A 16,355-nucleotide genomic window follows, 5' to 3' on the forward strand; every position below is an offset into this window, starting at 1 on the left:
TGAGGATCCTGAAGCAAAGTTTCTCCCATAAAGATCCAACCGATGGCTTGTACTCCGTAACTCAAATGGAACCTTCAGTTTTCTGTATGTCTGGCCCTTTAAATGTGCTATCTTTGATCTGCACTATAACATGCTGGAAGTGTCTTCTTCTCATCTCTAGTCATATGACAACTGGAGACAGCGCTTTAAAAATGTTTGCAGGTTACCAGTTACCGGGTCTTGTTTACATTCAGCTGGATCCGGAAGTCATGGCGTCAATCTGGTCCTCCTAAATCACAGAGTTTAGCCATCTTTCCTCAGCTAGTCTCTGTGGTCAGTCTCCGCAACCACCACATCGGTTCCGGGGCTCACCAGTCATCCAGGTACACCCAAGAACCACCCTCCTGCATACTTCCAAAAGTGATCCAGCAGCTAATCAGCCACTCAGATGACATTTAGCGGTTAGACTGCATGGGTGTCAAAACTGGCATCCCTCCAGCTGTTGCCATACTACAAGTCCCATGAGGCATTGCAAGATTGACAGTTACAAGCATGCCTTCCAAGGGCAGAGGCATGATGGGACTTATAGTTTTGCAACAGCTGGAAGGTCGCCAGTTTGACAACCCTGGGTTAGAGGATCTCCGGCTGAAAAAACAATACCAGGGTTATGGCATACTGCTCCAGGCATAACCCCAGTATTCCACTTCAAACTAAGGGCGTCTTTCTACTATGGCCTGGTCTGGAGGTGGCTAGGCCCTCCTTCCTTGGAATTAATATGTTTGTGGTCAAATCAAAACAGCTTTTAAATAAATAAATTAAAAAAAAAATATATATATATATACATACAGTTGTGTTCAAAATAATAGCAGTCAGAAATCACTAACCGGATCAATCACTGTTTTTGGTAGAAATGATATTTCTACATGGCAAATAATTTACTAGCAGGTGTAGTAGAGTAATAGAAATCCAACAGACCCCACAGTCATGACATGCATGCTGCTGATTCTGTGTCATTGAATCACTAATTGAAAGGGGCGTGTTCAAAATAATAGCAGTGTGGAGTTCCATTAGTGAGGTCATTCATTCTTTGAAAAACAGGTGGCAATTATTGCCCTTATTTAAGGAAGGAAGGCAGCAAATGTTGTACATGCTGGTTACAGTGCATTTCTCTCTGAAATTCTGAGGAAAATGGGTCGTTCCAGACATTGTTAAGAAGAACAGCGTACCTTGATTAAAAAGTTAATTGGAGAGGGGAAAACATATAAAGAAGTGCAGAAAATGATAGGCTGCTCAGCTAAAATGATCGCAAATGCTTTAAAATGGCAACCAAAACCTGAAAGACGTGGAAGAAAGCGAAAAACTACCATTGGAATGGATAGAAGAATAGCCAAAATGACAAGGACTCAGCCAACAATCCAGGAAGATGAAAGAAGGTGTAAAGTTCCCTGTGAGGACTGTTACAATTAGAAGACGCCTATGTGAAGCCAAGCTATCTGCAAGAAGCCCCCGCAAAGTCCCACTGTTGGAAAAAAGACGTGTGCTGAAGAGGTTACAATTTGCCAAAGAGCACATTGACCGGCCTAAAGAGAAATGGCGCAACATTTTGTGGACTGATGAAAGTAAGATTGTTCTTTTTGGGTCTAGTGGCCGGAGACAGTTTGTCAGACGACCCCCAAACACTGAATTCAAGCCACAGTACACAGTGAAGACAGTGAAGCATGGTGGTGCAAGCATCATGATATGGGGATGTTTCTCATACTACGGTGTTGGGCCTATTTATCGCATACCAGGGATCATGGATCAGTTTGAATACATCAGAATACTTGAAGAGGTCATGCTGCCTTATGCTGAAGAGGAAATGCCCTTGAAATGGGTGTTCCAACAAGACAACGACCCCAAACACACCAGTAAACGTGCAACATCTTGGTTCCAGACCAACAAGATTGACGTTATGGAGTGGCCAGCCCAATCCCCGGATCTTAATCCAATAGAAAACTTGTGGGGTGACATCAAAAATGCAGTTTCTGAGGCAAAACCAAGAAATAGAGAAGAACTGTGGAATGTAGTCCAATCATCCTGGGCTGGAATACCTGATCACAGGGGCCAGAAGTTGGGTGACTCCATGCAACACAGATGTACAGCAGTTCTCACAAACAGTGCGACTACAACCAAATATTCATTAAGTCATTCAAAGGAAAGCAAAATCTTCAAACATTTCTCAGTTTATATAGTGAATGTTTGAGTTTGTAAAGAAGAATACAAACACTGCGATTTTTTTGAACCGTCTAATATTCAGTTTTCTTCAATTTTTTTAGAGGAACAACACAAATTTGATCTATTTTTCTTCATGTTTTGATTTGGAATAGAACGTGTCGTGTTCCCAATGCATTTGTGTGGATGGAAATAAAAGCTATTAGAAGGATTTGGTGCTTTATTCACTTTTTTCAACACACTGCTATTATTTTGAACACAACTGTGTGTACATATATATATATATATATATATATATATATATATATCCCATCAGGTGCTAAAGGGGTGTGACCACATGCCAAACTAAAAGTTCTGAATGAACCCTCTGCACACTGCTATACACCCTTTCTAGTAAACTTTGCATAAAACTGGGGTTTTTAGTTCACATGCATTGCAATACATGATTAGGCTGGCCAACGTCGTCAAAGTAATCCCTCTCTGGACAGTCCCTACTCTATTCTGAAAAATGCAAAATATGTACTTTGTTATAGACTACTTCTATATGGGGCAAATATACACAAGTTGTAGGAGAGCTACAGGTTCAGGGCTGGTCACCCACCAGTTATTAAAGGGGTTTGACCATGTGTTAACACTAACATGCGTGGTCCTCCATCCTTCAGCCATGCAGGCCACTTTCCATGCTCTGAAATCTATCATGTTTTGTTGTTCTGATCCACTGCGGTCATAGGGAACTTCAGCCCAGAACTTATTCTCATTCCTCATTCTGCAACTTCTTCTGTTTAGAATTGGTGCCCTGCAGATCTTGTATATTCTATTTGTAACACCTTGGCTGTTGCACTTCCTGTGCACTGTCCTTGCAAGAAGTTGCTCTTGTCGCCTCTTGTGAGCTTTGGTGTCCCTGTGGGGCCTTCTTTGGGTGCTCTTGCCAACTCAGAGCTCTCTCCTTGTATTCAAAGTTACTTTCTTAAATGGTCCCTTAGTACAGAGCCTTCTTTCTCTGTTGCCCCTGACAGCCGTAGCTCTTCCTTGGCTCTCCCTACTTTATTCTTAGAGCCCCGTCCTTTTTGTATGTTACGTGGGGACCATGTAGCATGGAGATCCAATTCTTCTCGTTTTCCTGGGGTACTTTCTCCTTCCTTCCATGGAACTGTCATTCATCCTCCCCATGTCCAGTCTGAAGGCATGTCATACATTTTATGATTCATCTTTTTGGTGGTGCGAGGACTGTCCTCTATGGCTGCTTGTCACATCTTCCCTTGAGAGCTGACTCCTCTTTCCTCACACGGCATTCCCTTCATGGGATTCCTCCCTTCTCTTCCACCCAGCTAGGTGGTCATATTACCATTATTTTTTAGGGCTTCTGCCCTAAGCGAATGATTCCCTACCTGGGCCCATTCTCCCACTGATGTCCAGGGTCTTGGGCTTTTCACAACATCTAGCATTTGTCCTCACAAGTTGTAGGACCACCACCTGATCCTTTGTTTGAGTTTTTCAAAACTGTTTGTTTCCAAGGTGGCCGTTTGAGCCTCTGCTGTTGCATGCTTTGGTGCTTTTTCTGTCAATTGTGTGTTTGGGTCTGTGGACTCTTCTCATGTTTTGCTGAGGGCCTGTTGTTGTTTTAGCTTTTCTGTTGGCCAACTCTCAAATTATTGTCTGGGGACATGTCGTGGTCTAAGAACGTAAATTGCATATCTTGAAATACAGTACAGAAAACTGGGTCCCTCCCCTATTTTCTCTGTATTATCCTTATTGTGTGCTGAAAATAATGAGCCTCGCGGGTTGGGCAGGGTTAAACGGATGCACTAGGGACAGTTCTAGCGTGGTCTTAGCCAGTGTCCAATCACCTGAAGGTAAACGGCATATAATACCTGGTCTAAGGCTGGCCATAGATGGTGCGTTTTTGCTTTTGTGCAATCGGGTTGCAGGAAAGAAACTTGCTTGATTCCCCCATTTACACAGTGTTCATGGGGGAATCCCTCCTGCAGACCTATTGTGTTCTACCGGGGGAGATTTGGGTGCAGGCAGCTGTCCCTTCCGGGAGAACACAGCTATAGCTGCAATCATCGCATTTATAAATCCAACACGCTGGTTGTACCCAAGTCAATCAATGGATCAACTATCTCAGCCTGCCCATAGATGGTTCAAATCTCGCTCGGTCCCTGTTGAACTGGCCAAGATGCGCACCATCAATGGCCGGCTTAAGAATCTACTCTTTTATCCTGTACTGCACACCAACATATGGGATTTCCTTTTTTTTTTTTTTTTTTTACAGTATTGCACTGTGCTGTGAGTCTTCAAATGGAGCATGCTGATTGGAAGAGAGAGATCAAATATACATTATCACTGAGCAGATTTTTCTTCAATATCCATTCTGCTGTCTCCTTCTATCAGCAAATTCCTTGTTAGCACAATGCAGCATAATTGTCTCCTGGTGCTACCTCTCCTTCTCCCGGTTTGAGCTCTGCTGTACAGGGACTGTAAGTGGCTGATACTGAGCTAAATGTTGGTACTTGCACTGCTTGCATTATAAAAAAATGTGTCAGAAAATGCAGCGCTATATATGAAAAAGGTAACCGCTGAAATGAACAGACAATAATATATCAGTGATCATAAACATGCGCTGTGGAGCGCTAACATAATATCAAATATGCAACGTCTATAATGGTGATATGAAGAAGTACAAAAGAGTGACATATAGCAAATATAATATCACATCCCGCGACGTGATGATATTCCGTCCAATATTGAAAACAAGGTGAAAAATAGTGACTCCCGTGATGTTGAATGGATATATAATGCACTAACCAGATAGCGCAAACTAGTGCGCCTTGAGTTGTCAGACCACTCCTGGTCATCAGGAAATGGAAAGGTAAGAATCAGGAGATCATCCAGAAAAACCAGCAGCACGACAGGTGATCAGCATGTCATCTCCCACGCCCGATTGCAGGACTTCTCCAGGACTTCCCCCATCCTCTGGAACTCCCTACCCCAATCCATCAGACTGTCACCTACCCTCCTCACCTTCAGGCGCACTCTGAAAACCCTCCTCTTCAGGGAAGCCTACCCCAACCTCACCTAACACCCGACCTCACCTAACAACTAACCTCCTCCACTCCACCCACCACTCTATCCCCCACAGCCATCTCCTCCTGTGCCACCTTCCCCTCCCTCCTAGATTGTAAGCTCGAAAGAGCAGGGCCCTCGAACCTCTTGTGTATTGTATTGTTACTGTATTGTCCCTTGTTCTGTCCCCCTTGCTACTGTACAGAGCTGAGCATACCCTTTGGCACTATATAAATACTGTATAATAATAATAATCTCTTTCCAAGTGCTGTTACTCATCCATCCACCAGGGGTCATATTCTGAGTATCATCTGTAATCAGCCATCCAGCATGGAAACCTCACCATAGTGGGTATGGGGCACCAGAACAGGAATCCACCTTGAAAGGGGGCTCATGATAAAACGAGCCCAAGCAGAGATCTTGATTGTGCAGTATTTTGACTTTATTAAGAGAATGAATATACATAGAGAGAACTCATATCAGCTCAAGATCAAATCAGTAGAAAAGATGGCCGCCGGCCTCCACGCAGGCCGAACGGCATGATGTCACCGGCTAGGTTAGGGTGGAGCCAACAACTCAAGGCGCACTAGTTTGCACTATCTGGTTAGTGCATTATATATCCATTCAACATTATTATTATTTATTATTATTATACAGTATTTATATAGCGCCAAAGGGTTTGCTCAGCGCTGTACAAAGGCAGGGGGACAAGACATGAGACAAGACAGAGACAGTGCGATACACGAGGGGTTAGAGGGCCCTGCTCTTTCGAGCTTACAATCTAGGAGGGAGGGGAAAGTGGTACAGGAGGAAGTGGCTGTGGGGTCTGAGGTGGTGGGAGGAGTGGAGGTCAGATGTTAGGTGAGGGAGGGGTAGGCCTCCCTGAAGAGGTGGGTCTTCAGGGTGCGCCTGAAGGTGGTGAGGGTGGGTGACAGTCTGATGGATTGGGGTAGGGAATTCCAGAGGATGGGGGAGGTCCTGGAGAAGTCTTGCAGTCGGGCGTGGGAGGAGGAGATCAGGGAGCTAGAGAGTAGGGGTCCTGAGAGGAGCGAAGGGCACGGGTAGGGTAGTATTTGGGTATCAGGTCGGTTAAGTAGGTTGGGGCAGCATTGTGGATGGCTTTGTAGGTCAGGGTTAGTAGTTTGAATTTGATGCGTTGGGCATCAACATCACGGGAGTCACTATTTTTCACCTTGTTTTCAATATTGGACGGAATATCATCAAGTCGCGGGATGTGATATTATATTTGCTATATGTCACTCTTTTGCACTTCTGCATATCACCATTATAGACGTTGCATATCTGATATTATGTTAGCGCTCCACAGCGCATGTTTATGATCACCTGATATATTATTGTCTGTTCATTTCAGCTGTTACCTTTTTCATATACAGTCAGGTCCATAAATATTGGGACATCGACACAATTCTAACATTTTTGGCTCTATACACCACCACAATGGATTTGAAATGAAACAAACAAGATGTGCTTTAACTGTAGACTGTCAGCTTTAATTTGAGGGTATTTACATCCAAATCAGGTGAACGGTGTAGGAATTACAACAGTTTGTGCCTCCCACTTGTTAAGGGACCAAAAGTAATGGGACAATTGGCTTCTCAGCTGTTCCATGGCCAGGGGTGTGTTATTCCCTCATTATCCCAATTACAATGAGCAGATAAAAGGTCCAGAGTTCATTTCAAGTGTGCTGTTTGCATTTGGAATCTGTTGCTGTCAACTCTCAAGATGAGATCCAAAGAGCTGTCACTATCAGTGAAGCAAACCATCATTAGGCTGAAAAAACAAACCCATCCGAGAGATAGAAAAAACGTTAGCCGTGGCCAAAACAACTGTTTGGAACATTTTTAAAAAGAAGGAACGCATCGGTGAGCCCAGCAACACCAAAAGACCCAGAAGACCACGGAAAACAACTGTGGTGGATGACCGAAGAATTCTTTCCTTGGTGAAGAAAACACCCTTCACAACAGTTGGCCAGATCAAGAACACTCTCCAGGAGATAGGTGTATGTGTGTCAAAGTCAACAATCAAGAGAAGACTTCACCAGAGTGAATACAGAGGGTTCACCACAAGATGTAAACCATTGGTGAGCCTCAAAAACAGGAAGGCCAGATTAGAGTTTGCCAAACAACATCTAAAAAAGCCTTCACAGTTCTGGAACAACATCCTATGGACAGATGAGACCAAGATCAACTTGTACCAGAGTGATGGGAAGAGAAGAGTATGGAGAAGGAAAGGAACTGCTCATGATCCTAAGCCTACCACCTCATCAGTGAAGCATGGTGGTGGTAGTGTCATGGCGTGGGCATGTATGGCTGCCAATGGAACTGGTTCTCTTGTATTTATTGATGATGTGACTGCTGACAAAAGCAGCAGGATAAATTCTGAAGTGTTTCGGGAATATTATCTGCTCATATTCAGCCAAATGCTTCACAACTCATTGGACGCTTCACAGTGCAGATGGACAATAACCCAAAGCATACTGCAAAAGCAACCAAAGAGTTTTTTAAGGGAAAGAAGTGGAATGTTATGCAATGGCCAAGTCAGTCACCTGACCTGAATCCGATTGAGCATCCATTTCACTTGCTGAAGACAAAACTGAAGGGAAAATGCCCCAAGAACAAGCAGGAACTGAAGACAGTTGCAGTAGAGGCCTGGCAGAGCATCACCAGGGATGAAACCCAGCGTCTGGTGATGTCTATGCGTTCCAGACTTCAGGCTGTAATTTACTGCAAAGGATTTGCAACCAAGTATTAAAAAGTGAAAGTTTGATTTATGATTATTATTCTGTCCCATTACTTTTGGTCCCTTAAAAAGTGGGAGGCACATATGCAAACTGTTGTAATTCCTACACCGTTCACCTGATTTGGATGTAAATACCCTCAAATTAAAGCTGACAGTCTGCAGTTAAAGCACATCTTGTTTGTTTCATTTCAAATCCATTGTGGTGGTGTATAGAGCCAAAAATGTTAGAATTGTGTCCATGTCCCAATATTTATGGACCTGACTGTATAGCGCTGCATTTTCTGCCAGATTTATTTCAAAGGTTGAGAGGTTGCACCTTCATGCTAGCTGCTCACTTTTTCATACTAGCGCTCATATACCCCCCCCCCCTTTTTATTATATAAAAAAATGTAATGAAGTATTAATAAATACAGAGCTGCAGTGATGAAAAGCAAGGTCTTAAGTTGCAAATGTTTGCAAATATCCAGTTGCCTACATAGGTGGAATTTCATTAAAAAATATTCAATTTCAGAACATTCATTTGATTTTATAATAGTTAATGAGGTCAAATCAACAATCATTTTCAGTGGATTTTGGTTTTCGTTTCTGAAATTTCGATTATTCCAAATCGCATGTTAAAAGCAAACTAAATTTTGAAGTAGTTTTGAATGACATTCACCCAGCCTCCGATATCATTATCGAATACACTGACAACATTATATTTGTATGAATTTGGTTTTTGTATGGCCAGATTGCACCTACGTCAAGATTGCATCCTCAAAAACAGATTATGATATTGAATTTCTGCATCTACCCTGTTTTTTTTTTCAGATTGTAAAAATCCTGAACTTGTACACACCAGTGAATGAATTTGAAGAGCGTGTCACAGTCTCCTTCATCAGGAGTATTCAGGTGAGTGGCGGTTATACACAACCTTGCTGCAAAGTCTAGTGATAGTATACATTTCAGAGCTATAGAATGGCTTCCCTGCTCCTTGGCTGCATTGCAGTGTACCCGCAGTTTGATGCAGGTTAGCTGCACCTTGTCGTAGACATATTTTGTGCCACCATTTTGGTGCACTTTCAGAAAATGCACCAAAACTGTGGAACATAATAGAAGTATATGGCAAAGTGTATTTAACCCACACTAGTTACCCACACTAACCCACATCCATGCTGCGGGGAAAGTGTAGCAGGGCAGTGTGAAGCTGCATGTAAGCTTGCAAGCCTAGAGACAAAGTGAGAATGAAGTGAGAGTCTCTGGGGATATACACTATATTGCCAAAAGTTTTGGGCCACCGGCCTTTACATACACATGAACTTTAATGGCATCCCAGTCTCAGTCCGTAGGGTTCCATAGTGAGTTGGCCCCGCCCTTTGTAGCTATAACAACTTCAACTCTTTTGGGAATAAGCTTGCCACCTCATCTGTGGCTGATTAAGGTGGTAATTAAACTCACTTGGTGCCTTATCTGCATTAAATTACCCTCAGAACCTTTGTAATTAATATGTGTTCAGTTTTAAAGGGATAAGGTGGCGTCCCTATCTGGGAAGGCCGTCCACAAGGTTTAGGAGGGTGTCTATGGGAAGGTTGGACCATTCTTCCAGAAGCACATTTGTCAGCTCAGGCATTGATGTCGGGGGAGGAGGCCTGGCTCGCTGTCTCTGCTCTAATTCATCCCAAAGGTGTTCTATGGGGTTGAGGTCAGGACTCTGTGCAGGCCAGTCAAGTTCCTCCACCCCAAACTGGCTCCTCCATGTCTTTATGGACCTTGCTTTGTGCACTGGTGTGCAGTCATGTTGGAACAGGAAGTTACCATCCCCAAACTCTTCCCAGAAAGTTGGGAGCATGAAATTGTCCACCATATCTTGGTATGCTGACTGCTTAAGAATCCCTTCACTGGAACTAGGGGGCCAAGCCCAACCCCTGAAAAACAACCCCCACCGTAATTCCCATCTCCACTAAACTTTACACTTGGCACAATGTAGTCAGGCAAGTACCGTTGTCCTGGCAACTGCCAAACCCAGACACGTCCATCGGATTGCCAGACAGAGAAGGGTGATTGGTCACTCAGAGAACACGTCTCCACTGCTCTAGAGTCCAGTGGTGGCGTGCTTTACACCACTGCATCTGACGCTTTGCATTGCACTTGGTGATGTAAGGCTTGGATGCAGCTGCTCAGCCATGGAAACCCATTCCATGAAGCTCTCTACACACTGTTGTTGTGCTAATCTGAAGGACACACCAAGTTTGGAGGTCTTTAGCTATTGACTCTGCAGACAGTTGGCGACTTCTGCACACTGTGCACTTCAGCATGCGCTGACCCCGCTCTGTCATTTTACGTGGCCTACCACTTGGTAGCTGAGTTGCTGTTGTTCCCAGTTGCTTCCACTTTGTTATAATCCCACTAACAGTTGAGCGTGGAATATTTAGTAGCCAGGAAATGTCACGGATGGACTTATTGCACAGGTGGCAACCTATCACGGGACCACGCTTGGAGTCACTGAGCTCCTGAGAGCGACCCATTCTTTCACCAATGTTTGTAGAAGCAGTCTGCATGCCTAGGTGATGATTTTATACCCCAGTGGCCATGGAGGTGATTGGAACATCTGAATCCCATGATTTGGAGGGCGGGGCCAATACTTTTGGCAATATAGTGTATTTCTTAATCCAGGCCCTTAGTACGCAAACATGGGCTTCCTGAACTATGGTCGTTTTTACATGCTATGTTTATAGTGTTCACAGCTGCTTTCCAGTATTGTAACAATATGGGACATATCATAGCATATGGCTTGGGCTATCCCTGTGATGCCTCTGAAATAGTTTATATGGGGTGCAGTATACCGCATGTAATATATTCAATTGTATCAACCTCTGTGTAGGTTACAATGAGTCACCAAAGATCCATTATCTCCTGCGCTCAAGGACTCAGATCAAACAGGCGTTAGTGACAAGCAGCGTGTTGTGTATTCATCCACTGGTGATCAGAGGTTGTGCAGCTCTATCATGAAGCTGGGGAAGCTTAATAAAACTGTAGAGGAAGATGAAAAAAAGAGCGCACAAACCTTGCGCATTACCTCAATAAATAGTGACTAATTTTATTAATAAGGAAATATACTCACAAAATGATTGTATAACAGGTATAAGTAACCATAATCCAAACAGGGTTACAGGTAAATCAAAAAGGGGGGGGGGATGAACGCTAACGCGTTTCGAAGGGTGCTCCCTTCTTCATCAGAGCTGGGTTTGGCAGATAGAAACTTCAGTATGGCAGAGTTCCCATGGCAAGGAGATATTCAGCCACTGAGTGTCAGTATTACAGCAGTTCAGCCTGTTTAGTGCTGTAATACTGACACTCAGTGGCTGAATATCTCCTTGCCATGGGAACTCTGCCATACTGAAGTTTCTATCTGCCAAACCCAGCTCTGATGAAGAAGGGAGCACCCTTCGAAACGCGTTAGCGGTCACCCCCCCCCCTTTTTGATTTACCTGTAACCCTGTTTGGATTATGGTTACTTATGCCTGTTATACAATCATTTTGTGAGTATATTTCCTTATTAATAAAATTAGTCACTATTTATTGAGGTAATGCGCAAGGTTTGTGCGCTCTTTCTTTCATCTTCCTCTATAGGTTACAATGAGACCAGGGTCACCTGCTCCAATAATTTTGTCCAAATTTCATCTGTGATACTTCCAATGTCTCCAACCCATCCCTCTTTGCAAAACGGCACGACTGAGTCAAACACTACCCTGCAGAGAGGTATAAAAGTTGGATGTGAACCTTGGTTCACAATAGTTTTGTGGGCCCGGCACAGCAGCCTATTCATGTGAATGGGTTGCCATGCCTTGCAAAATGTAGGTAAAATGTCCTTGCGGTTCTCGATGCAGGTGCAATTTCCAGTGCAGGTGGCGTGCCATTAAAATTAATAGCACCCGCAAGCGGGTCTTGCATATTGCGTGCGGGTGGTTGCAGCTGCGGGACAAAGTGCGGGTCCCACAGCGCTTTCCACCCTCAGTAGTGTGAACCGAGCCAAAGTCTTTTTAATGTCTATGTGCAAGTTTCTGAATAGGCGGACCATTCGTCAGAGATCTATTATATATTTATCCTGAATAGACAAGGCATGCCTCAGTTAGAGATATTGGTGGTTTGGCAACTAATATTCAGACTGCAGTGTTGGGAACAACTTTAACATGTCCCGCAATACAGTTGGTGAACCTATCAGATCCTAGTCTGGTACCGGCAGTCAAACCCCCTAACGTGAACTTTAGCAGAATTCTTACAATTCTTTAATTTTTTTATTTTCGTTTATTTCAGGCTCAGTTACAGGACCGGAAAGACCCTCCACAACTCCTGCTAGACTCCAAGTATATGTTCCCTGTCTTATTCCCCTTCAACCCTTCACTAATCACCATGGACTCCATCCAGATCCCATCTTCCCTTCGCCTCGACTTCCTCAACAAAGTCTAAAAGGACCACGTATTTTTTATATTATGACATTAACCCCCACCCCCAAAAAAAGAGACTGCTCTTGAAGTGTATATGTGGGACCAATCCCGACATCATGTGGAAAAACGTTCAAATCTCATCTGCACTGAACCTGATTTTTAATTTATCCCTCTGACAAAAACACTGAGATTCTAAATTTTATTTTTTAAAGTAAAGGATAGCTGAAATCCGTGGAAGAGCGAGTTTACATCGGAGTAATGCACAAATACATGGAGAATGGAGAAAGAGAGAAAATATTGTTTTTAAGCTACTGTTATATTTTTAATATAATTTGTTTTACAGAAATGAGATCCTCGGATTGAAAAGAAAAAAATGTAAAATCTATCACTTTGTAAATGAAAAATGCTGTAATTGTAAATACAGCTGTAGAGCCCAGCAGACGAGGGGCCTGCGGCAGAAAAAAAAAAAAAACATGCATCAAAAAAAACTCTCTGTCTCTGTGTATTGATATATCAGTGTTGGTCTTTAGATACATTGAACGTGTATATAGTATAAAGGATAACTGGACTTTTAAAGCACAGTCACTGGAATTTACTAACACTGAAGCAGACAGAATCTTGAACAGCTGTGCATGGCAACCAATCAGGTTCTATCTTTCATTTTCAAAACATTTCTGCACAAGCTGAGGATGGAAGCTGATTGGTTGCCATGCACAGCTGTTTCATATTCTGTCTGCTTGAGGTTTCCTAATTCTCTGCCCTCAATAACAATTTTTTTTTTAAGATATCTGAAGATACCAAGTCAGTTTGCCATTATAACCTCTTAGCTTTGCCTTTTTCCCCCTTTGTGCTTTCAGGGCTGCAATCAAAGACCTGGATCAGTATAAACAAGGTTTTATTTCTATCCAGCCTGTGTGCAGTCTACACTGTGTAGAGTAAAGAGGAGTATACCGTAGACCAGGAAGGTGCCAGGAACAGGCGTTCTGCTGTCCACAATCACATGGGGTGCTGGAATGGGCGTGGCTTAGCTAAATTTACTATAGAGCAGGGGTGTCAAACTGGCGGCCCTCCAGCTGTTGGTGAACTACAAGTTCCATCATGCCTCTGCCTGTGGGAGTCATGCTTGTAACTGTCAATCTTGCAATGCCTCATAGGAATTATAGCTTGGCAACAGCTGGAGGGCCATCAGTTTGACACCCGTGCTATAGAGCATCCTTCTTCCAGGAGTTTTGGCTTACCTTGATATTTTCCAGTAATTACATGAGTGCAATGCAGTATGAAATCCGCCATTTTGGCTCTTGACTCTGAAGTAATTGTATTATACAAGTTGTTGATCTCTGTATTATCTATTGATAGGTGCTGACTGCAGACAGGCTGAATATAAACAAAGCAATGCTTACTCTGGCCTTGGGCTGTGACAGTAAGGAAGGAGGAAAAGAGAAGATTAATTGTGTTTCTTCCTGAACCTCTAGTGGCACCACATTGCAGGGACCTCTGAGCTGATTGGTTGCTCAAGCATTGGATGGGGGGGGGGGGGGGTTGGTGTAAGGGAATGCACATTCTCCATGGTATCCACTACCATGGGGGGGGGGGGGGGACAGTGAAGGCTCCATGCAGCACTGGAGGGGCACATGCAAAGTTAAATGATACGTGTGGTGGGCACCTTGTACTGTCAGCTTTCTTGTCCTGCTGTCCATTTAGTATGCTTCTCTGTACCCCCCTCCACACATAAACCTTTAACTCTCCTTATTCCCACCCAGCCCTTTAACTGGGCTATTACACCTGGGGGGTGGGAAGGTCTTCCTCATTACACAACCACTGTGATTTGCTGTCATGTGATCAGGAGTCGGTCCGCGCCGCCTCCCAGTCATTACTATAGACCCGGAGCTGTCACTGTACTGGGAGCGCACTATCAGCATTGAAACCTCTGGCATCCATGGACACGTATGTGCAGTGTGTGAGCATTAAAGCCCACCCTATTTGCAGCTGCACATATATGTTACATGGGAAGCAGGAGGTTAATGGAAGACAGGTATGTACAGCAGGCACACATGCCCAGAAGTTCTTAATATGCAAATAGAAATTTCAGGTGCTGAAGTTCTGCTCGCTCCTTCCCCCTCGCTGATCCTTCTATTGATCCATCCATTTGATGGACAGCCTCACTGACCAATAGCAAGCAGCTAACAGTATATTTCATCTCTGTTGGTTGTGGGGCTCCTTGGGAGCTCCACAGGGTAGGTGGCCACATATAGAGGCACCTCAGAGGTACATATCTGCCTTCAGTTTAATGGTCAGAGGTTTACTTTAAAGGGTCAGTCCATCCAGATTCGCCATTTTATTTATGGGTGGATGATGATGAGCTGAATGAGCCGTTGGTTTCCTGTGTGTCTCCTTGGATTGCCTCCACCATGGAGTCTTCTTCATCTTGCTGCAGTATGTGTGATGACAAATATGATTAATAGAGAATCCACCAGAAGGAGGTCGGACCTTTTGTAGGGGACACAAGGTGGGATTCTGGACAGAAAGGTTTAAATGGGACTATGGACATGAAGAAAATACATACTGTATATGTTTATCAAAACAGCACAAGGGGCATTACTTACTATTAATGTGATGTTTCCCTTGTGTTGCTGCCTCCTGCATTGCTTGAAATCTCCCTTCTCCATTCCCCACCCCCATCAAATTTGAAAGTTTTAAAAAATGTCATTTTTTTGTAAACGATTATTACATAGTAAAACATTGCTGTTTCAAAGCATTTCACATACGTTTTGTCCTGAGTGCTTTGTCCGGCGCCCTGCCTGCATTTTAACTGTTCTTTCTGCCTGGAAACTGAGAAACGTCCATGGCATCCAAAAATCGTCCCTTTAGGTCAAAAGCGGTTTTAGACCGGCTAGAGAACAGCGATAGTAAATCAGAACCACTTGCAGAATTGAGTGATAAGGATTCGTGGGGGAAATTCGTCATCAGACACTGAAAATGATTCTGCGACTTTGCTCAGCGATGTGCGAACTTGGCGCTATATTTCAAATTTCAGTGTTTTTGGTTTGATTATATTATTGAATTAAATTTATTATTATTATATTATTATTTTTTATGATTATTTATTAAATTATAATTTATGATTGCGTGTTTCAAGTTTTATCATATCCGGAATGTTTACTAGACTCTTGTTCGGACAGATTTCAGTGAGTTATTCCTAAAAATTACAGGCCTACAATAAAAAAACAACATATTTCCATGCAAAAAAATGGTACCGCTTTCAGCACCAAAAATCTGAAATAATCACACCACCAGAAAGGTTAATAGTGCTGGTGGAACTGTGACCGTCATTCACCAAGAGTGCCGTCCTTTCAGCCCAGCTCCTCCATTCATACAAGCCATGATCTATGATAGGAGGACGGGCAGATGCCTGAAAGGTCCACCTCCTCCATTCATAGATCCTGTTTTATTAGAAGCTATAGTACAGCATCTATGAATGGAGGAGGTGGGAAGGCATAGTCAGGCATCCTTCATGACAGCCTGTCACAGCTCCTTCTGCTCTAATAACCCCGATGCACCAGAGATTACACCGGTGGTGGTATTGGGGTTATTGGAGAAGGACCATTTCAAGAAATGCAGCAGCCAGCAGCACAAGGGACACCACAGATTCATTGTAAGTAATGTCTCTTGTCCAGGGGTGGACTGACAACTCATGGGGCCCCCAGGCAATAGGGGATCATGGGGCCCCTGTGTCCTTGCCCAAACTCAAAAAAGCCTATGAAAAAGGTACCAGGGGCATCTTATGGGGCCCCCTACTGACCCTGGGCCCTCGGGCAGTGCCCAAGTTTCCAAATGGTCAGTCCGCACCTGCTCTTGTCCGGATTTTTTTTTTTAAACAAAATTACCCCCCATAGCATAGTTTTATTATCTGTTGAT

The 16,355-nt window shown here is 43.6% G+C and overlaps 1 protein-coding gene across 2 annotated transcripts in view; it reads left to right on the plus strand.

Moving 5' to 3' along the window:
• Nucleotides 1–13,011, plus strand: part of MYO5B (myosin VB) — a 424,200-nt gene extending 411,189 nt beyond the window's left edge. The window contains exons 39-40 of one of the 2 annotated variants that reach the window (XM_089681603.1): nucleotides 8,827–8,907; nucleotides 12,310–13,011. In XM_089681603.1, coding sequence (XP_089537729.1) covers nucleotides 8,827–8,907; nucleotides 12,310–12,462 — 234 coding nt within the window. In that variant the 3' untranslated portion in view covers nucleotides 12,463–13,011. The remainder of the gene's footprint in view (nucleotides 1–8,826; nucleotides 8,908–12,309) is intronic. The other variant, XM_089681604.1, reaches the window with a different exon arrangement.
• The last annotated feature ends 3,344 nt before the right edge of the window (nucleotides 13,012–16,355 follow it).

This window comes from Staurois parvus, unplaced genomic scaffold (assembly GCF_062004578.1).
Source record: "Staurois parvus isolate SC_StPar_1 unplaced genomic scaffold, SC_StPar_1.0 ptg000272l, whole genome shotgun sequence".
Lineage (NCBI taxonomy): Eukaryota > Metazoa > Chordata > Amphibia > Anura > Ranidae > Staurois > Staurois parvus.